Genomic DNA, 23,612 nt, shown 5'->3' on the forward strand with positions numbered 1-23,612 from the left:
CCTCGTTTCGTCCATTATGACAGGAGGACTTAAAGAGCCGTATGGACTGATATTTGAAGTGTTTAAGGGCTGGAACTATGCCGATTACCTAATAGTTTGCAGGGAGCTTTAATTATTACTTCCTTGATTTCATGCAATTTCCGTGTTTTTTTCGGCAATTTCTCTTTCTCTAACGTGCAAAGCGTCATTCACGTTGGATGCACAAACTTGTCATCATGCGTGTGCATTCTGCTAAGTGCACTATCCATAACTATTTAATATGGCTTCATTTGAAGCCTAGGTTATTCTCTTATTTTCTGTTGATTTAGTGGGATCGTTAGGGGGATGTTAGGACTGAGTTTTGAATGAGAGCGCCTGTCAGCAACCAATCACCGTACGCACCGCTTCTAAACTCGTGCATGAGAATGGACGTCATCCATAGCAACGGAGTTTTTATCTTAAGCTTAGGAGTTGGTATTATCCTTAGTATGAGTAGGTCTCAGAGCCGTTGTGAATCACTTTTAAGAAATTACTCCTACGTAAAAGGTTTTAGCGCGAGTTAGGAGCACTCCTAGTGGTAAGATAAAAGGCTTTGTGAATACGGCCCCTGATCTCAATCGGATTGAAAATCTTTAGGGTGAGCTGAAATCTGCTATCGGGGGAAAAGAACCCTGCAAACATTCAAGAGCTTGAACAAATTGCAAAGGAAGAATGGGGAAAAAATACCAGCTGAGAAGTGCAAGAAACTTAAAGATGGCTACAAGAAACGTTTGGAGGCTGTCATCACTGCCAAAAGGTGTGGAACCAAATATTAAAGAGGGGTCCCCTTTTTTGCTCCACATGATGTTTTTTTTCTGTTTCTTATTTGAAATTACAATATGCAAGTTGAAAAAAATTGTCTTTGTTCAATTATTTTGGACCTCCAATTATTGTAAGGGGTGCCAATAATGGTGAGCAGGACTGTACACACATACACAAACTTGTAAATCGAGTAACTGCTCAGCTTGCTGTATCCTGAGAGGAAAGACCCATCTTGTGATGTGTAAAGAGGCATCTCCTGATGTGTACATTATCTTACAAAATCACTTCCATGTTCATTTGCTTTTTTGTTATTGACCATTTTATTTACACATCAAGACAGCAAACATCAATTTATTCTTAAAATCAGAAAGACAAAAAATATTCACATTTCCAGTAAACATAATCTCCTTCTGTGTGGCATCGAGTATCTTCAACACATAAAAGCTTGTATAGGTCTTGAATTAAGTGTTTTACAGATGATTTCTTTTAACCTGAAATCATCTATGATATCATGTTAGTCTGAGTCAAACAATGTGGTACAATATCAAATCAGGGAGGAGACCAATGCAGAGATTTCTCTCAGATTAAAATGTAAGAAACAAATATTAACACATTTTCATTAAAGACCAGCTAAAACTACAAAAGTCAAGTCTTAGCATTCAGATTGTTAAAACATAAGGCAAGTCTTAAAAATTGGTTAATAATTCAAATGATCTCCATTTATCTCCATGGGGTAAACTATGATAATCCATATCCCAATGAAACAACAACAACAATCCCTTAACCAAAAACCTTAATCTGCTTGGCATCCTCCAAGATTCTCCTGACCTTACATGGTGCTGAACATCTCATAGAACTGTTCATCTTCAGATTTCCATGTGTGCTTCTCTCTGCTTTTGGAGGGAGTGCTTATCTTTAGCATCAGGTGTAGAGAGATGTTCCAGCTCATACCTGCCATTCTGCTCAGCTGGACGCACGTCGCTGTTTATTTTCTTTTGCGAAAGTATTTGCTGAAGCTGGTCCTGAGCATACTCTGGCTTACATGTCAGGGGACACTCTGGCACCTCCATATTCAGAATATCTCCTATCATGTAGGGCCGCAACCAACCCACTAAAGGGGTACTGCCAGGAGTATAGTGGGTTTCCTTGTGGTAAAAGAGGAAGCCATCTATCTGAGAGGGGAAAATCAGAATAAACAGATTGGCCAAAGCAGAACAAACTGAAAGAGGGATCAAAATGAAAAATATGCTTCAGACAACACTACCACTCTGTTTTTCAGCTTATAAAACAATATTTGTCTGTTCAAATTGATGACAGATATACGATACAACTTGTTTTTTTGCTATTCAACTATTCTTACATTGAAGGTGTACTCCTTGACAAGTGCTTCCCGGATGGATTCCTTTGTGCATATAGTGCTCTGAAGGCTCACAAACCGAAACTGTAAAAACAAGAGACAAAATATATCTGTGGTATTCTTAGAGAAAATGTATTGCTCTTCAGGAATACTCAGTTGCCCCTTACAAACACTGATTGTTCATACTCTGTAAATATAAAGTCCTAAAGAGTAGGACTACACCCAAGCACTATCCTTTTTTCCACAATCTTTTCCGTCAGCAAGCTACACCCAGCACCATCTTTCTGAATTTGTTGTTGAGCTGGAAAGATGGATAACATCTTATTTATAGCCATTGAAGGCACATCAACACTGACAACATGTTTTATCAAGGCATGTTTCATCTTGCAACTGAACAGAAACTGATCCAAACCGGCTTTAGCCCCCAGGAGTCTTTCGTGCTACTGACATGCTTCAAACAGAGGTTCCAAACCCAAATATATTTGTGTGAATTCTGCACAAGTTAAGTTAGCATGATATCTAAGTAGTCCGCTTGTTATATTTGTATATAGGTACAATATTATGTAAGTAGTATGCATGTTATATTTGTATTTAGGTACAGGTTTGAGCTGGGTTGTGCTCAAGGTTTCTTCCTGTTAAAGGACATGTTCCCTCGCAACTTGTTTGCCTTTTCTAAGACCCGGAAATCAATCAATTGTAACTGAAACTGAACTTACAGCATTACGCTTGGTTATTTCCAACAGGCCACCTTCCTCCTCCATCTTTGACTGAAGCCAGAAAAACCTGAATTCTGTCTGAGAAAAATATTCAGATAAGAAAGAAACTGAACACATGAACTGAACAAACAGTATGAAATAATGTTCTCCTCCTTCTCCTTCAACTAAGAGGTGGGTTGAGGGAATAGCTCATAAGGGCTGAAGCTTCATCTGTGCACATTTTATAGCTAAACTTAACTTATTAAGATAAAAGGCTAGCAAACACACATTGTATAGCTAAACTTCACTCATTAAGATAATAGGCTAGCAAACTGTTGTGAAGGAGCTGAACATGAGCAGCGACGGTAACGTAGCTAGAGATGGAGTATACGCAACGTTACATGGGCTAGCATCTCTCAACGGTAACGTAGCTAGAGATGGAGTATACGCAACGTTATATGGGCTAGCATCTCTCAACAAGCCACATTGGTAATGTAAGCTGGCTTTCATATATACATTTCAGTGCTGAACATTTTTAGAAAAAAAGGCTGGCTAACCTTCTGCTTCAAGACATGTTATGCAGACTGTGTTCAATGAACTTTTGTGTATCACTCTCAAAGACCTAAAATCAGCTTTTACATAATGTAATATTACATTACTTTGATTAGTTTAACTTGTGTAGAGTTTTTTAGAGAACATTGGTTTTGGCTAACGAGTCTGACTAAAATCTATTATCCTCCAATGGCTAAAAAAAGACTAAAATGTTAGCATTTTTTATCTACTAACACTTTACAAAAATACAGTTTTAGTGTAGTCTGCCCAGACTTTTAGTCGACTAAAACTTGACTTAATAAAACAGGAGGATGTAATAACTAACAAAGACAACTGACCAAATTAAAACTAGTCAGGCCCTTCTATTTATGAAATGTAGGATTATATTATGTAAAATGTAGAGTTATTTGTTGAAGGCAAGAATATGTTTGAGTACAATGCTAAATGTAGAGTAAATGCTATATACAGACACAGCCATAGTGCCTACAAGTTTATAAGACGACAACATTAAATGATAACATTTATAAGACGACAGGGTATACACCATCATAACAACTTTAAAAATATAGCTCACTGATTCTTGAGATAAGGGACAAAACTACTTTTGAAACCTAAAAAAATTAAATGGGCAGCACACAGGTCTGACCTAACAAACCAAATCACTTTTTATATAAAAAAAAAAACTACATTTATCCAATCTGGGTGTTGACATTTGTCAACTCCGTCTGATGCATTAGAAATCATTTTATAAATATTTTAAATGTAAATGATTTGTTGAAAGTTTGAAGTATTTAAATATCTAATAATAGTGTGCCTACTTAAGCAATAAGGTTCGAGAGGCAGTACTGTATAGTCAATAATGTACTTGTTCGAGGGTGTTGTTGGGCCCGACGCGCAGTATTAAGTACAATTCAATTATAAATAGTAAGCTGCCTTTCAGCACAAAAAAGTTGTAGCCACCAAACATTGTGTATCGCATTTCACTAGCCTAGAGAAAATAGTCCCCCTTTGTGTGGCTGTTGCTATGCAACAGACAAACAGCTTGGGAACTTCACGTCTGTTAATAATGTAATGTCTAGAACCAACAGTTTGTTGATGATTAGCTAGGAGTTCGACATTGATCTCGCACCATTTTATTCATTCACATTGCTCATTTTATAAAGTTGCCATTAAAATAACAAAAACTACAATGGGACACTTTCAACTTTGTTAATATTTGTTTATTTGGATATCGCCACTAACTCGCGTGAGAGCTACGTTATACTTATTAGCAGCGAGGCTAGCTAGCTACTATGTGTTTCAATGGATTTTTGGTCTACGCGTTAGCAGGCTCCTACAAATAATATTCGAGACTAATCAGTTAAGACTTACAATACTCTGCAGCATTCGTGTAGCACAGAAACAACTAACCGAGTCAATGTAGACATATAAAAAGTCGTGTAGATAGCCTTATTCACATGAAACATTTCCCACTAACAGGCTTCCAACAGGCCGCCATCTTGGTTCGATTTTTTTTTTTTTGAGTGCGCACTGATATGGAACGCTCAGGTAGATGTAAGCAGGTCGTACAGTTACTATATCGCTGATTATAGCACACCCCGGAACTCGCTCTCAGAATGCTTGATTTCATCTATCCGTGTTATAATCCTAGTTAAGTGATAAAAAACATTGTATTCCCTTTTTTATTATTTTACACAGTTGAGGATGAACGCCATTGGAAAAAAACTTAATTTTGTTATTTATTTTTTAAATGTAATATATTTAATTAGTGGTTATATGCAATCAGGACACCACTGCATGTAGTCCATGCAATGTTTTAGTGAATGAACAGAAGTAAGGTATTTTTTTTTTTTTAAGACAAAAACTCACATCTTAGGGTGGGACAAAACTGACTGTGTTGATGGACTAATGTAAAATTACAGCAAACAAGGTCTGTTAACAAGGCCCATAAAGCACGCATGAGAAATGTATGTGTTTTCAGTCCCTCTGTGCTTGGACTATAAGTGCATTTAACTGGCGCACGCTATGAAGGAGGCGATACTTCCTTAGAACCTTGCCAGACAATGCCAATTTTCCGTGACATGGTTTGTCATTGGCTCGTCTCCGTGATACAGGAGTTTCAATGTTCATTCTCAATTCTTGGGACAGAACATTTTGAAAGAGAAGAGCTCTCTTGATGTAAGGATTCCAAAGTTGACATCCTGTTACCATCTTCTCTGTTTCTGTTCTTGGAGGGTCTACTGTTTTACTCATTGTTTGTTTGACACTTGATTTGTTAGTCATTTGAGCCTTGTTTTGTCGCCATTTGTGCTTTCTTAGCCTGTTTCGCTCTTTTCCCTTCATAGCTTGTGTATCCCTTGAATGATATTTCCTAGCTCTTCTTCTCTGCCTCTCATTTGCAAGAGCACGTCTACTGGAAGTTGGCTCCTCTATAATCTGCTGTAGGGGACTATCTGGAGGGGTGTCTACTTCCTACATTGCATTCTGCACTGCTCTGGACCTTCTTGAGCTTTCCTACAATACTTCCTGCGATGCCTCTGTTCCCTTGGTCCTTATTCTCCTATATTTCTGACTTTTTCATTTTGGACCCTATTCTTTATCTCTCCTTCTCTAGGATTGTCCCTTCTGCTGTCTGGATCACTGTCTATTCTCTGTCTTCTTTTTCTTTGATACTCCCTATTTTTCTTTCTTTGCTCCTCCACTGACAGTTTGCATCTAGCCATATCTGCCTACAGTACAGATAAAAGCAATACATATAAATTTACATTTGTGTTGATCATTACATTTTTGCCAGTCAGTCAGTTTTGTATAAGTATTATGACATGTGTTTATTTTGCATCAAATAATAAGGTTTTTGGAGCATTTATCAACTCCGTCAGCTTGAACGTCAACACCATCAGACGGCCATTCTGAATCGTATCCCGTACACTGGAGCCATTTAGATTTTTCCCAGCTGCTAGTTGCCTACATAAACTCACCAAAAACACCTTCATTTATTTCATAATTCTTATTTAAAATAATCATTTTTGGATGACAAAGTTGACATACAAAACCTGTGACGACAGTTATATCAACTTTCTATAGAAATGTTAAACTTACGAGACCATATGCTGTACTGCTGCATCCATCAACAGAAGAAGCATGTAAAAGGGGTCCTCAGGGTTATAGTTCAGACCATAATATGCCAGCTTTTTATTTATTTTTTAATTCTGACGGAGTTGACATGAACTGAGGACACTACTTTGAGCGGAAAATGTTAATGGATAATTTGATCTGTATTTTGCTTTATGTATTCGGTTACAATTTATAAAGCCATGCAATTCATTTCATAATGTAATGTATTTATTACATTTTTAATTACTTTTCTTTGCAATTAGAACCTGTGACATCTTGCAGAGGACATGTTATTTGCATGTACTTTCTAGGGCAATGCTTGCACTTGGTCAAAATATGTGAATGTGTACTGCCCCTTTAAGAGTTTAGGTTTAGGGCTGCTGGCATTTCCATTTAGTCTTCAGTCTGTGATTTTTGATCTTGCCTTCTCTCCCCCCCCTTACACACAATTTTGTTATTGCATTGGCTGCATGTCGCGTTGTTTGAATCTGTTTGTGCAAAATACAGCCACACTTTTGATCGCTTACCTTTCGGCATTTTCTCTGTTATATTGATGGCTAGCTCTGTTTGTGCTTGCTCTGTGCAAGGCTGCCTGCTCTTCGCTGTCATAAGACTGTTGCAATGTAATCACCAATGAGCGTGAGCAACACAGGCCAGAGTTTACATTGGGAGATGGAGCAGTTTTATATGTGACCCACGAAATATGCTAGCAACCCAAAAAAGTATACAGATCGTACTCAGAAAGATCTACGCCACTAACGTTACTGCTCGTTAGCTATCGCTAGTTTTGAACTGTTTTGGAACCAGCCTTCGTGTTTGATGTTGCCGCCTGAAATAATTCCTGTTTATAAAACAACATTTTACGGAAGTTTTGTTCATTTAGCTGCATGATTTGTTGCTGTATTAATTAAAAAAATAAATTGGCTCAGGCACCGAAAGGAATCTGCGTTGCTTTTCAGTCCGGGTTGGTACCGGTTCTCGGTACCCAAACCTATATATGATGCATGTATATATCTATATATCTGTCTATGGACGGGATCTCAAGCATGCGCAAAGACGTCATCTCCAGATGTTCTCTGATTTCAAAAGTAACATGCGCGCGTTCTCTGATAAACCTTGGGGTGTAAATCGGACTTCAGTCGGACACAAAAAATCTAGATATCTGGAGTTACATGAAATGGATCTTCGATATAAATCCGATAAAGCCTGAAATCCGGACACATGTAACCGCAGTGAGTGACACTGGAGCAGATACAGCTGGGCAAACCAATGGGCCATCATACGGTCTGGAATGATGTTATTAATCGGCCAAATCCAATTTCAGAGACTAATATAAAGACTATAAGTTAAAGTGTTTGTGAATATGTACAAGATGGAAAGTGTTTTTTCCGTATAGATTGTCAATCCCTTTTCAGCGTGCCAGATTGAATTCAGGAATACACCCCAAGTAAGCATGGCCATCCTGTCGTTGGTAGCAAGTAACTCAACACCAATCCAATTATGATTGTTAGGTGAAATTGTACCATCAGCTAGCTAGCTAAGTAAACTTTTAAATATCCTTAAAGCATTTTAAATGCCAGAGTCCCTTTTTTTTGCATAAATTGATAGTCCTTTTGTGACGTAGCACCGCTGTGAGTGGCAGCTGTCTTAGCAGCTCTCCGTTTTTCTACTGTTTTCTTCTTTTTTTCTTGACTTAATTGTTTTATACTGTAATGAGTTTGTTTGTATAGGGATAGTGTACTGACCTACCGTCAGGTGTATAGTTTTTTTCATGGTCTCACATGGCCAGATGAACGTGTTTTTTTTTTTTTTAAACCAGCCGGAGCAGCGGACACTACCGGCATTATTTGATTTGATTAGATTCTATCACTGCATTGGTTGTCATGGCGTAGCAAGAGACAGTCCGTAGCTTTATGTTGGATTTATGACTACAAAGATGATGACTACTTCAACTAGAGTTGTTTACACTAGGCATGCCCTTGTGGCGCTACGTGGGACTGCTATACTGGGAATAAAACACTCTATCCCAACGGAGCTACGGAAGCCGTTCCGCGGGTGCAGAGCCGGAGCTAAGCGAAGGCTAAGCTAACAACACAGAGGATGAGATACAAGCCGTCCTTGCCTTCGATAGTGATGGGAAATGTCAACTCCCTATCAAACAAGTGTGACGAGCTGGAGGCACTTGTGAGGAATCAGCCAGCGTACCGTGAGTGCAGTCTGATGTGCTTTTCAGATAGCTGGTTAAACAACGACATTGACGACTCCTGTGTGGACATAGCTGGCTTCACTACGGTGCGAGTGGACAGGGATGCCAGAACGTGCGGCAAAAACAAAGGTGGGGGACTGATTCTGTATGTGAACAATCGGTGGTGTAACCCAGGTCACATCACTATAAAGGAGAAGATTTGTTGTCAGGACGTTGAACTCCTGGTAGTTGGGCTTAGACCGTACTATGTTCCGAGGGAATTATCACACATCGTCGCCATTGTTGTTTACATCCAGCCACGGGCTGTGCGGGCAGTGGCGTGTGACGTTATCCCGACTGTTGCAAGAGTACAGACCCAGCACCCTGATGCAGCAATCGTGATCTCTGGAGACTTCAACCACGTCAGTCTCTCCTCCCATCTAACTGGCATTGTGCAGTATGTTGACTGTCCCACCAGAGAAAATAAGACCCTTGATCTTCTCTATGCAAATGTAAAGGAGGCATACACCGCTACAGCCCTTCCACCACTTGGCAGATCAGATCACAACCTGGTCCTACTCCAGCCCTCCTATAAACCCTGTGTTGTGAGGCAGCCTGTCACCACCCGTACATTCAGGAAGTGGACACCAGAGGCCAAAGAAGCTCTGCGGACCTGCTATGAATGCACAGACTGGGATGTACTGCAAGACACAGAGGGAAATAGGGGAGTCATGGAAGTTGACAGGAGGGTTGATTGCTACACTGGCTACATGACATTCTGCAGGGACATGATTGTACCAGCGAGGACTGTGCGTATGGAGCTTTATTCCTATCTTTATTCGTAAGCGTGTTCTTTCAGTTTGCAAGCATGAAACCCTGCCCTCGCACTCAAAAACCCAGTCTTTGCACGCAAAATGTGCTGTGCTTACGCTCAAACTGTATGCTCGCACTCAGATACACCTTTGCGCGCACACATTTCCTGCTCGCACTCATATTTTCCACGTGCTTGCGAAAAGTCTCCTTGCAGATTTTTCCTGCTTGCGGATTTTTTCGTGGGCAACCAATAGAATGCCAGATGTAGTGTTGACCAATGAAATGCTCGCTCGCCTGGTTGATGGTGCGTTCGCTTTAGTTCAGGGCTTACTCTGTAACCCATTCATAGATCACAAGTGACGTCACTGTGTCTAAGCCCCGCCATCTTTGTGACCGAAAGTCTAGCTGAGCGCCATTCACAACGTAGACACAGTCGGTCCAAACCCACAGAAAGTTAAAAATGCCCGGCATATGTTCTGCAGATGGATGCGACACCAGTCGCGAAAATAACCCAAATAAACAATTTAATTGTATACTAAAAGATTTAGATCGGCGGAATAAAGTCCAGCAGCCTCTGTAGCGGGCGGCTCAACACCATAAGATCAAGGACTGAGCGACAGAGGAGGTCATTCGTCCTTGCTGCCATTAAACTTTAATCATTATGCACTTTACACCATACATCCTTTATCCTACACTGTACATAGCTGAATTGTATTGTTTGTAATGTCTGTATATATTGTTTGTAATTATTGTAAATATGTGAGAGCTGCAAGATCCCAGAATTTCCCCACGGGATTAATAAAGTATCTATCTATCTATCTATCTATCTATCTATCTATCTAGCTTATGTTACAGCCTTCTCAACTTGAAGTTGATGCTTACTCCGGAATCAATGAGGTGAATGAAGGGGGGACACCATAACACTCAATAAATGCTTTTTTTTTTTTTTTTTTTTTTTTTTTTACTGTGAGGGGGAATGAGGTAGCCTGTTATTGTGTGTGTGTGTGTGTGTGTGTGTGTAGTATTTTTGCTTGAAATGCCCCTTCCTACTTCATTCAACTTTGAAATGGCTAATAGCGCTCGCACCACATCATGGCATTTAGTTTCACATGTGTAACATTGAATTAACTGCCAGTATTGCCAACATTGTGGTGTGCCAATCTGTACTCAATGGTTCCAAAATTAGTATTTTCCCCAGTAAATTTGTATTGTTCCTTAAGTGAAATCTGTACTGCGTTAATGGGTGCATTGACAGCAGACTCTTATTCCCTTGGACTTGGGTGCTGGCTGTTTTTTGTTTGATGGAAGACATGTGTGTCTTAACATCATAGAGTCCACTATGGGCAATGCTAAATGTGGACCGAAATACTGTATAGTGCAAAAGGCATGACTGGTAGACACAGGACTTTAACTAATGTAAGTGTATTCCTTGGTTTAACTCTGGGAGAAAGTCTGTTTCCTAGGAAATGGCTTCTTCTATTTTTCCCAGCCATTATTTTAGATTATAAAGTTTGCATGCTATATTTAAAAACTTGAAATGAGAAAAAAATGAGAAATTGTTCGTCCACAACAGAAAGATTGAGCTAAATGAAAAGACTCAGTAAGGCAAATTGAGCGAAGTAAGAAAGGAGCTGGAATACCGTCACGTGGAAAGTACTGCTCGACAACGACCACAAGAGCAGTGACAGCAGTGCTCATGTCAGTTTGTTGCCACGGGAATAACAACAAATGCGGTCTGTTCCAACTTCAGTCTTTTGTCTTTTCATTTAGCTCACTCTTTTGACAGAAATATACCTTGATTCGAATGGAAATTCTGCGTTAACCATTCGTATTTGTATTAGAAAAATATATATCGCTCGAGTCAAGAAAGTTTTATTCTTGATGATTAGTTTAATGATTGGGGTTCCATATTACTAAGCAGTAGTTGATTAAAAAAGAAAACATCGCAGAAACGTACCCAAATCTGTTGGTTACGGCCATTTGTAAACTAAGAGCAGATGCAACAAGGTAACTTTATCCATCAACGTCAAAAGTAAATAGTCTTCAAAACGATAAAACACATTCCCAATCGCCTGTGCGCACTTAAATAGATAACAATGAACCGAACTCTCCTATTGGTTTCCATGTCGCTGCAGCTATAATATCGACCAATCAGCACAAACGTATCACGTCGGTCAATTTAAACTAAAATGGCGCCCTCCGCGTTAGTAAGCAGGAGGCCAAATCATGACACATTTGTGCCTATTTCTCGAGTTACCGCAAATATTCTTTTCAATAAATAATATTGCAAGTTGACCCTAAATTCGTATGAATGAGTCATTATATTCGTATCGCCGTATTTCCACCACATTTTTGTATAAGTACGGATAAATTCGTACGAGTTGGCATCACTGAACTGCGGTTAATACACAGATGTGGCCAATGCACGGGTTTGTCCTGTACAAAACTGTAGTGCGGTTTATACGCGGTTACAGTAGATTTGAAGTCGGGAAAATATGGTATATGCATTTGAAAGTGGACCTATCAAAGTTTCAAACACATAACATTAAACCATTAGAATATCTTAGCAAAAAAAAACACAAAAGAAACTCACCGAACAATCATACAATGGGTGACCCCTCCAGCACATTACATCCAGAATGTAGAAGGTCCTATCAACTTCACTGTAAATGCAGTCAAGGATGGTATAATCTACAAGGGAGAAAAAAAAAAAAGACACAATTCACTTGTTACTCCTATGAATGTCTTATTGAGGTTAGTGGTGAACATAAAGTAAATAATATAAGTGTCCCCTTGAGACCGATGTGTTCAGTTCAGCACATAGCTTCTGTGTGCCATTATGAATGAGCTTATAAAACAAATACGCAAATATTGGCTGCTGGAGGCCGTCTTGGTGAGCCAACCAACTGGCACTTTAGGAAACGTATGCAAAAGGTCCAAGTAGAAGTATACCAAATTTCAGATTTTTAGCTTATAGCGCCCCCATGGACGATATTTTACTAAATATGTGTTGTGTATTGAGTGCATCAGGTTTCATTATGTTTGGGTCTTCACATTTAAGATAGTCATTATTGGCAAATTTGATGGATGTGTAATTTTGAATTTTCTTCAAGCTAAGAGTGAGAAGGGGTTTGGTCATCCCTACATTTCCTTAAATGTTGTGTGTGTGTGTGTGCTTGCGCGTGTCAAAGGAGCCTGTCCGTGTCTGTGTCCGCGTGTGCGTGTGCGTGTGCGTGTGCGCGAGCGAGCGAGCGAGCGAGAGAGAGAGAGAGAGAGAGAGAGAGAGAATCTGGAGCACACACGCGCGGAGGCACAAAGGCGCAGAGAGAGACCTTCTACTGAAAATCACCCTAGAAATTAGCCAAGCATGCTTGTTTCAAATATTCACCAAAAATCCACTTTTCAGATTTGTGTACTTAACATTCTCAAGTGTCTCCACATGAACTTGTGATTGAATCAGAGTATCACTTTTTGACCTGTTGATGTGTAAAGCATTATTTTAGCATTAACAATGTATCCAATTTGCTTTATATCAATCATTTTTTTAAGATATGAAGTTGCCTTTGCACATGGGAGCATGTTGTAGTGTCTTCCAAGTGACATACCAGTTTGGTGTTGATATCTCAAAGATTAGCTGAGATATGACTTCACTTCCAGTTTGACCGCTTTTCTGCTGACGTAGACCATGGGGGCCAGCTGATAAATTTAACTTTTACCAGATCCCGTAGGAAGGACGAAAAAAACACCTTTTCGATTGACAAATGCCTTGATCGCGTTTCTTCGATCCTCTTTCAAAATGAATGCGCTGTGGATGTCTTCTAAAACAGAATCAAATCTACACATCTCAGCTCTCCAGCGGCAGCCATGTTTGTTGAAAACAAATTCAACTGTTGAACTGTTGATCATCTGTCCATCATTTTTAAAGCCTGCCATGACAATTTGATTGGTCCATACAGCTTCTGTTCGGGCATAGTTTCGCCTCAACAGAGCAATGCCAGACCTAACTTCCCAACCTCAAATGTTGTGGGCGGGGCTAAGTTCAGCTGGCACCCAGGCTAACAAAATGCATTAGTAAAAACAGATTTTCGACTCACAGGGGTCAAATAATGCATTAGTTTGGACACCTCGGGAAGGGGTCCCAGAGTCCAAGTTTGACGTGTAATTCCATCATACTTGTGCCTTTACATCATACTTGTGCATTTACAAGTATGATGCAAATACATCACACAGTTTCTGAGATATGAGCCCACTTCCCATTTGTCACTCAGTAATGATGTGTTTGAAACGTAATGATCAAACTCACCACCACGATGGAGTATTTGGAATGGCGTCAGAAACGAGCTAACTAATAGTTGAGAGCTTAATTAGAGCTTAATTTAAGACCTACAATATTCTGTTTGACCTCACAGCATTCGTGTAGCATATAAACAACAAACCGAGTCGATTAGACATAATACAAGTCGTGTAGATAACCTTTATTCACATAAAATATCCCCCGCCTTCCGCCATTCCTCCATATGTGTCTCCCTCTTCTTCTTTTTTTTCACTGACTGCAGTGGACTTCACTCTAATTCATGAGCGCCCTCATGGGTCTTGAAGTAGTGACTCTGTAGATTAAATCTGTAGCGGGTTTTTGTGAGAGAATCTGTTTAGAACGGCTGTATGTTTATTGTTTAAATATCGATATTTGGCGTCAGCATATCGATAACGTCCCCCAAGACGAAATATCGCGATATGTCGTAATATCGATATTTTGGCATACCCTTAGATGACACCATAAAGCATTACGTAGTTCTCACAAGAGATCTCGTGTCCGTTACCCCAAAGGTACATTTGTTACATTAATTGTTGTATGTTACTTTATACAGTTACTATACCTTTTCCTGTAGCCGAGTTCTGTCTGTTTCCACCTGGAAGTACAGAGGCGAAGCGGTTGACACAGTAGCCACTCTTTGTGTACGCAGCTGTCGACCCCTAAAAGCAAAGTATATACATTTAGTTTATAGCTCAACATAACCAAAATTCCCATACACCATGCCAGGCAGCCTCTCCCTCTCCCTCTGATATCACATTATGCTAAGGAATTAATACTGATAAATTGGCCATACTACCTACTTTTAATTGTTTTTAACTCTCGTGACCTTTGCCCACAAATGCAATTGGCTGTGAAAACATTGTTCCCCATCACCATAACCTGATGACTAAATAAGTAAATAAATATATATCAGGCAACGAGCTGTGCCTAATCATTTTGTCTCTTTATTCCCCTCCTGGTCGAGACTGTCTCCACTGTGGCATGCTGCTGTAGTGTCTCATCCTGATCTACTTGCAGTAACCTCTGCCTACCCCTTACCATTCCCAACACAGTCATGCATTCATTCTACCCCTCATGATACATGTATATACACTGTGCTAGCCTATTTATCTGTAATGTAAATAATTGCCACCATCAACATAGTTTTCTGTTTTATTGCTCTACTTACCCTTGTAATAGTAACTGTACAAGCACATAGCATACCCACTAAACTGTTCTACAATACTTGAATGCTCTCTCTGCATCTTATCCACTATTCATTTTGTAAGTATCATGTATATACCATCTTTATGTTTGTATGTATCGTGTACATTTGCCACATGTATGCTAGCATGGCTATCCTGATGTGTATGAATTCATCTGCCACGTTTCTGACGGCTGCCGCGGTCATTATTTATGAAATAATATAAATATTATAGAATGTGAACCGACAAGACCTCGAGACAGAAGAAGGTCAGAGAAATTAAGTTGGTCATCAAATATAACTCATCCATGCTTTCGTTACTATGGATCATTGTATTTACATTTTTTTAATAGGCCCTATTTGCAATCTGTTTGTTGTCAAGTTGTCCGTAAGTCACACATTCATCATGCTGGGGACTGCCTGTACTCATATCTAGGGATGGGTATCGTTTGGGTTTTTTTCCGATACCGCTACTTAACCGATACTTTTAAAACGATACCGGTACCTAAACGGTGCCTGAACCGATACTTTAAAAAAAAAACACACAAAACGAGTATTGACGACATTAAAAAAAGAAAGGCTATTTTTTCTTGCCAAGGCCAATTTTTTTCTTCAAATTGAACAATATATTAACTGTTTAAAGTATACTATGAATATAAATACATACAAAACACTCAGCTTCAAACTATGAATATTATATTAACTGTTAACAACAGTTTATAGTATGCTTAAATAAATAAAAATAAATACAAAACACACACACACTCTTTACAGACTACAGCTTCAAACTTATGAGCATATTTGCCTTTGGAGTCAAACATGTATTATTTAGTTTGCATTTTTTCATGAAATTTCACAACTTTCTGATTTGTTTATACCTAGCTATCTTTTCTCTCCTGTTAATAGTTAATCTTACATGAATTATATTTTATTTTGTTGCCAGGCATTTTTCGTGGGTCACATTTAAAACTGCCCTATCTCCCAGTGTTATCTTTGTCCTGTGGCGCTCACGCTCATTGGTGTTTTCATAGCAACAGTCTTATGACAGTGAAGCAGGCAGCATTTAACAACGCAAGCACAAACAGAGCTCGCCATCAACCTTTTAACAGAGAAAATAGCGGAAGGTAAACGGTCAAAAGTGTGGCTGTATTTTGCGGTTGCAGATCTGCCCAGGACTCTTGCCTTCTCTCCCCTCTTTACACGCAATTGTTTTGTTGCATTTGCTGCACGTTGCGGTGTTTGAATCTTTTTGTGCAAAATACAGCCACACTTTTGACCGTTTACCTTTCGCTGTTGCTATGAAAACACCAATGAGCGTGAGCGCCACAGGACAAAGTTAACATTGGGAGATGGGGCAGTTTTAAATGTGACCCACGAAATATGCCTGGCAACAAAATAAAATATAATTCATACAGATCATACTCACACATACATACGTCACTCACGTTACTGCTAGTTAGCTATCGCTAGTTTTCTACTGTTTTGGAACCAGCCTCCATGTTTCATGTTGCAGCCTGAAATAATTCCTGTTTATAAGACACCATTTTACATAAGTTTTGTTCATTTAGCTGCATGATTTGTTGCTGTTATTCATTTCAATCGGCTCAGGCACCGAAATTTGTGAGACATTTCGATCCGGTTTGTTCATTTAGCTGCATGATTTGTTGTTGCGATTTATTTCAATCGGCTCAGGCACCGAAAGGAAGCACAGAAATCTGCGTGACATTTCGGTCCGGGTAGGTACCGGTTGTATAGTCCCGGTGCCATATTGGTACCGGTTCTCGGTACCCAACCCTACTCATATCTCATCTGATGTGACAGTAGGCCCATATACATGTGTCAATGTGTCCCGGTCAGTTTATCGTATCGTATTCGTGTGTAGGTGTGAACATTTTTAAGGGAATCGGCTCTTGTCGTTGCGTCTCTACATGTGCAAAATGTGATCCGGTTACCTTGCCTCGGGCATGCGCAAAGACGACGGAGATGTGCTCCCACCTGGTTTGTTTACTAACAACATCAACGTGGATCCGCATCGTGCAGTGTAGTGGCTAAAAGTTCCCTTCTTTCTATCAGCATATAGTTCTTAATATTTTCTTTGAATAACCACTCTCAGACGGAAATAAAACGAGTCTACGCGTGGATGTGTTTCAACAATGGTAGAAAACTGTGCTCCGTCTTTTACTGAACTCATAATTATATGACAGTGGTATTAGTACAGTTGAGACATGCGTACAGTTGATACACCCGAAATAACTTGCATGCGCAGCAATCCTGAGATGTGATTTTTAGTTTGCACATGAATACTAACGTCTTCTTTGATCCCAGGAAATTTGAGCACATAACCCATCTCCATTACGGAGGTATTGGCGAAAGTTGTTTTACCTACTTCATTGCAAACGTCTAGTTTTGCAAACGTGTCTAGTATTTGTGTAGTAGTGAATAGAGTCTCAGTCTACTACACCATACATAGCATATCATGTTTGTAGAAAATGATTAAGGTGCAACAAATGCCAATAACCATATTTAAATTAAATGATTCACATTGCAAGTAAAATGGTGCGGCTGGAGCACATACAGGGAGGGACAACGGTGACGCATAGTTTGGATGTAGCGACAAACATTTATGTGCTGTAACAAACAGTGTTAACCAGTATGTGAGTAACGTGGGTTTTATTAAAGCATAGCATGTCTAATGTGTAGCTATTTCATTCCGTTTGTTAACCTTTCTGGCTGTCTGTATAACCAGCAGCAGACGTAAAGGAAAGGGAATTAACCCCGAAGTTAAAAACATGTAATCTACTTCGGCAGTGGAGCATTTTACTCCCCTGCAATCTCTCTACAAACTTCCATATAGACGCGGGATCAGCAGAGGAAAATCTACTTTCCTTTTGGGAGAAACAAGGCCAGTCGTTCCCACGACTACAGCACCTTGCAAACCCAATTCTATGCGTTCCAGCAACAAGTGCTGCGAGTGAGCGCTCCTTCAGTGCAGCAGGGCGCGTTATAGAAGCCAGGCGCTCTCGCCTGAATCCGGACACTGTAGATGCTATTTTATTCCTGCATAGTGCTAAGACAAATTCTAAATAGAATGAAGGTTAGGCATATCAGCAGAGGTATATTTTGGTTACATTAGGATGGCTACGTTTATAGCTTGCGTTTTGGGCGCACCACAATGCCAAGAAGTTTGTCGCAAACCTGCAAGCTATGAGTCAGCTGTCAGTATTGGAAGAAGCCTTAACGTCTCGTAGATGAAACTGCCTGGGTTATTTTGTTTCGTTAGGCTATTAGTTATATTTTAAAACAGCCAGTAATTGTAGCCTACCACTCGTGGAATAAGGAATTTCAAAGAGATGATGGAGTGATGACTCTTTGGGCATTGGCAGCGCGAGATGTTCAGAACAAGTTAAACTTCTAGCTCAGTAACATCAACAGCTAAGAAAGAAGGTAAGAAAAATAGTCGGAAAACTTTGATTTGCAAGGGAAGCAGGCAAGTGTCGGGGTTGTTACAGTATAGCCTACAACAGGGGTAGGCAATTAAAATCCTAATGGGTCCAGTTTTTAAAAAAAATCCTCAAGCTTGGGTCCGGGGGTCTATCACACATTTTTTATGACCGTTGTTTTCACTGATATAGGACTGCATGTGTTTTATGTACCAACAGTCAAGGTGTGCATTATGATTCAGAGGCATATTTAGCCAATATAAGTACTTTAGGCGCTAGTAGTATCAGTGTCTGTTTGGTCAACAACTGACTATCAGATCAAATGAAGGTCTTCATTTCAAGCTTTTTTTATCCTGACCCAAAATCCATGCTACTCGGAATGAACACTCGTTTGCTCGTTGTTGGGCAGTGAATGAATTAGTCAACATGTTTGTAGATCGGGCATAGGCTACTGGGCTTTAAGATTGTTTATTTTTTGTGCACGCACTTCGGATTTGAGAGGGTAATTTATATCGGATTATTTGTGCTTCATTTCGTAGTGGCATTTTACATTGCTGCTTTTGACGAGCGCCACCATCTCGGAGCATATCAGTCACACAGGCTTATAGAGCTGCACGCAGGCAGAAAGAACATGAATAAGTCTGTCCACTCCTCTTTAAAAGCTCTGTTCTCACTATCTACCTTTCTCTTCTTAGAGCACGCCATCTTTCTCTTGAACTGCAATGAAGCTTTCTCTCTCAACCGAAGGCACTCTTTTCTTCTGTCAATTTTGCAGCGCTTGCGTGCCGTGCACCAGTCCCACAGCTCGCAGCTTTGACAGCGAGCACGTGCTGCGTATAGGCTATCATCTGATTGGCTACTGGCATTATAAGGTTTAAACAAAAACATAGCCTACCATAAAGTTATAGTTAATTTAATGTATTTAACGGGTTCATAAAAGTCACCCAAGCATCAGTTGTTAAAATTGCTTGGTGAAAATTATATATATATATATATAAAAAAAAATCGCATTATTAATTTTATTGTTGCAATTGTGTCTCGGTCCGGAGAGGACGTCAGTTGGGTCCGGACCACGGTCCGCCTATTGCCGACCCCCGGCCTACAATGTGGTGACATTTCGGAATGAATAGGCTCGAGTCGGCGTTTCCTTAATAGGCTTTCTTTCATTTCGCAAAAAACAGTAGGCTATATTACCATATTGAAATGGTGTACCAAATTGCGTTTTATTACAATGATAAAAAATTGTAGGCCTACTAGCCTATGGTAAGGTCAGGTTTGCGATGTGCTTGGATATTTATTTATTTATTTATTTAACTCCCTGTTCATCGATAGGAGACAGATGTCACTTCACTGATAATATTCTGGGGATAGGCTACAACATAGTCAATAGGCTATCATACTAGGGACTTTATCCTTTAAATATCTTTGCAGCATTGGATCAGTCTCCTTTCAAGAACAGGCAAGAACTTTCTAGCCTCTAACTTTCTAGCCTCCTGTCACCGCCTCCCCCATGGCACATCGGTCTTATTTGACACGCCCTTTTCTGAGCTGAACGATCGGCGTAGACCACCTCTCTCAAAAGGCAAAGACATCGTCGGAAAAACGACCGGATCATATTTTGGCGTGTGCTACATGAGGCAATTATAAGCGCATTACGAGTTTCGATCGGATCACACGCGATCTGATCGGATCACATTGACACATGTATAAGGGGCTAGTAACAGAATCCTATCTCAGGCATATTTCATGCATTATTGAAGACTAACTAATAAATTAAAATGACCAAACCTTGGAGGCAATGACAAGAGATCGCTTTCCTACTGGACAGGACAACAACAGCCAGTCCGAAGCCATTTCTGCAGGCACTTCTACTAACCACTCCGATAACATCAGCTAGAAAAAGAGGCATGCAGAGACAGTTAGTGACCAAAACTATGTGCCAAACTAAATAATCACATGAGCATGCATGTGACAATACATCCATTTAAAGGGCTATTCAACTCGCTGTCAGTTTAGGAGAAAATGTATAAAGGAAACCTGGTTAGCATAATGCTTTGGCAACTTCCGCTGGATCTCCATGTCCTCCTCTTCGGGATCCTGCTGGGACACTTGGGCTTTCTCTGCCGTCTCTGCCATCTCTGCAGTCTCCTCATCTTCACTGTCTGCTCCAGTCCAGTCCCCATTTGCCAAACGGCGGGCATGGTTGACGTAGTTCAGCCTCTTCCTGTGAACAGGAACACATGATCATCTTAAGACACCAGGATGTGCCAGTTACGTAAATCTTTGCTGTAACTCTTAAGGAGGGGGAGGAAAAGGAGACAGTGACAGTCAAAAGTTGTGGGTCTATGCTCTATGGTTTGGCCACTTACGTTTTCTGAAGTTCCAAGAATCTGCGCCGCCGTTCTCCCTGCTCCAAGGCGCTGTATTTACTCTTGTATTGGGCCAGCCGCGGATGAGGTGCTGATACACAGTTGTAGTCTTGGGACACAGAAAAACTGCCAGATAGAGCTTTGGTCAAGTCATCCATGTTTGCCCTGTGCAATCAAATGACAGCATTTGATGAATGTACAGCAGCTAGGTATTGTACCTGAGTGACACATCCAAAACAAAAGCAAAAAGCGAACTGAAATGGCTTTCTTTGCATTTATGTTTTTGCTGCTCTTATTACATCTAAAAATTGGACCTTATAAGAAGGCAGGGTAAGGGTATCCACAATTATTCTTTGAGACTAGCAACATCAATGCATTTGGTTGAGTGGTACTCCTTGGGGTACACCTTTACCAAAAACTGCAAATTCAGAGATTGTCTGACAGACCTTGGCCACTGCAGAGTAATCGCTTTCCTTTTTTCAGTACTTGGAATTAAAACCTATTCAAATAAAAGCTACAAAGACAATACAAAAAACACAGGTCAAGAAAGATTAAGGAAAGTAGGGTAAATGTTAGCCGTGTAACGATTCACTAATAGAAATCAGGAACCAGTTTTAACAATAAAGATTCGATTAAATCGGCACGTGGCTCGATCCAAATGTACCATGAAACAGTCGATGCCCTGATTCTAAAGTTACGAATCAGCTGACTGAAACTTAATTGTCTACTTTGTATAAAATAACATGTTACAGAGGACTCACTGATCTACTGTTAAGTCATGTTACTTTCAAAATAATCACCTCTCTTACGCTAATCAATCTGCACAGCGTACGGCATTGACCTTTTTAGAGTGACGTTAGCCGTATGTCACTGATACAACAATGGTCAATGCTCAAATTAAAAACCCACGACGCTGCCTCCAGTCCAAGATGTAACAGTGTTTCGCTTACGTTACTTCATCATGCAAAACCGGATACATACCACCGTTTCATTCATGATACTGACGTCAAAACTGATGTGTGCTGCTCATCACGAACATAGACTCGCAACATGTTAATGAAGTAAACTTATTTATTGCAGTATATTGGATGAGGTCTTTAGTCATTAAAGCCTTGGGTGAGTGCTAGCCATGTCTTATGATGCTAACTTATTGGTCAACTGGGGACACAGGCTAACATTAAATATCACCTGTCTATTACGGCAACGAGGCAACTACCTACCATTTCGAACGCACTCTAAATTAGCATAATACAGTCGCGGCGCGAAAAGAACACAACTTCGAACGAGCAAGCTTCAATAAACTTGTACCGAACTGGGTGCACTTACTCTGGGTGCGGACGTTTCGAACACGGACCTTAAGCGTTTTGCCTCGCAGTTTAGGTGTGTATCCAGTGTATTAAGTGGCCTTAAAATGCTCAAAATCCCGGTAGGTTAACAAACTATGCTAACCATAGTCTTCTTCTTCTTCTTCTTCTGTAAAGTTTTATGGCGGTTTACATTCAATGTGCATTACCGCCACCTTCTGGACCGAGATGTAGTTCATTGGGGTCGTTAAAGAAAACTTAACGAAATCATAAAAATAAAAAATAAAACAAAACAATTAAAACTAAATAAAATAAATCAAAACAATAATTCTAAATCCTGTTAGCTAATTGTGTTTCTTTAATGATATAACAGAATTTGTAATATTTCCTGTTCTAGGCTCACCCAATAACGTCTCCAATGAAAAGACTTGCTTTGCTGCACTAACAGCCCTTTTCATTTTTACCCTCTGTCTAGAGAATCTCTCACAACTTAACAAAACATGTTTAACATCCTCTTTTACTCCACAACCCTCACAATTTCCTGATGTATGTTTGTTAATGATGTATAAATTGCTGTTCAGAGCAGTGTGCCCTATTCTCAGTCTGTTAAACCATACCTCCTCCTGTCTGTTTATGTAACTGATCTTTTTCCATGCAATCTCTTTTTGAATGTTGTAAAGATGTCTCCCCTTTTCCTCCTTATCCCATTCAGCCTGCCACATTGAATTCATTTTTTGTTTGATGAGTACCTTAATCTCTGCTTTACTGAGTGTAATGTTTAATTGAACCTCCTCTTCTTTCGTTGCCTCTTTTGCCAGTTTGTCTGCTTCCTCATTTCCTTTCACACCTTTATGAGCAGGAACCCACACAAACTGGACTGTCCTTCCTTGTTGACTGATTGAAAATATGTTTAGATTGACCTCATCCAATAAATCCTGTCTACATGCTGAATCTCCATTCTGTATAGCTGTGAGAGATGACATGGAATCAGAACAGATGATTGCCTTAGGGAGCCTAGCCTCTTCTAGCCACTGTAACGCAATGATGATGGCTGCCATTTCAGCTGAAAAAATGGATAAATGATCCGTAGTCCTCTTTTTAATGTATATTTCGGTTTCTGGTATAAATACCCCAATGCCAGTCTTACCCTCACCATCTTTTGATGCATCTGTATACATTTCTGTAGTGTCGTAGCACATATTCCCTAGATACTGCCCTACATTGTCTTTTGTTTCTATTATCACCCTAGGGGAACCAAATAGCCAAGGTGAGGTTGTTGACAGATGCAAGGTCTTACTGCATTCTATTTCCTCTATCCCCAACTGGCTAGCTAATCTGTTAGCATCCCATCCAAAACTACTGATCTGAGACCTGCCATATTCCCAACATTCTTTAAGGACCTCTTTCGTAGGATGAGATAGACTATGTCCTTTTAAATTGACCCAATAGCCCAAACTCAGTTTCAGACGCCTGAGGTGTAATGGCATTTCTCCTGTCTCTACTTG

General features: G+C 40.0%; 1 protein-coding gene across 3 annotated transcripts; it reads right to left on the minus strand.

Annotated features, from left to right (window-relative positions):
- Positions 1-1,176: 1,176 nt before the first annotated feature.
- snupn (snurportin 1) lies at positions 1,177-22,267 on the minus strand. Of its 3 annotated transcripts, none has more exons than XM_080841997.1 (9): positions 22,130-22,267; positions 20,804-20,968; positions 20,472-20,658; positions 20,223-20,327; positions 14,374-14,470; positions 12,090-12,187; positions 2,854-2,931; positions 2,141-2,221; positions 1,177-1,952 (listed from the first exon to the last, which is right to left on the minus strand). In XM_080841997.1, the coding sequence occupies exons 2-9, from the start codon at positions 20,959-20,961 to the stop codon at positions 1,647-1,649; spliced, it is 1,110 nt and encodes a 369-aa protein (XP_080698123.1). In that variant the 5' UTR covers positions 20,962-20,968; positions 22,130-22,267; the 3' UTR covers positions 1,177-1,646. The 3 variants fall into 3 exon arrangements, with proteins under 3 accessions (XP_080698123.1, XP_080698124.1, XP_080698125.1); XM_080841998.1 differs by having other exon boundaries at positions 22,158-22,202; XM_080841999.1 differs by lacking the exon at positions 20,223-20,327.
- Between the last annotated feature and the right edge of the window lie 1,345 nt (positions 22,268-23,612).

The sequence above is a fragment of the Sprattus sprattus genome (assembly GCF_963457725.1).
Source record: "Sprattus sprattus genome assembly, chromosome: 7".
Taxonomy (NCBI): domain Eukaryota; kingdom Metazoa; phylum Chordata; class Actinopteri; order Clupeiformes; family Clupeidae; genus Sprattus; species Sprattus sprattus.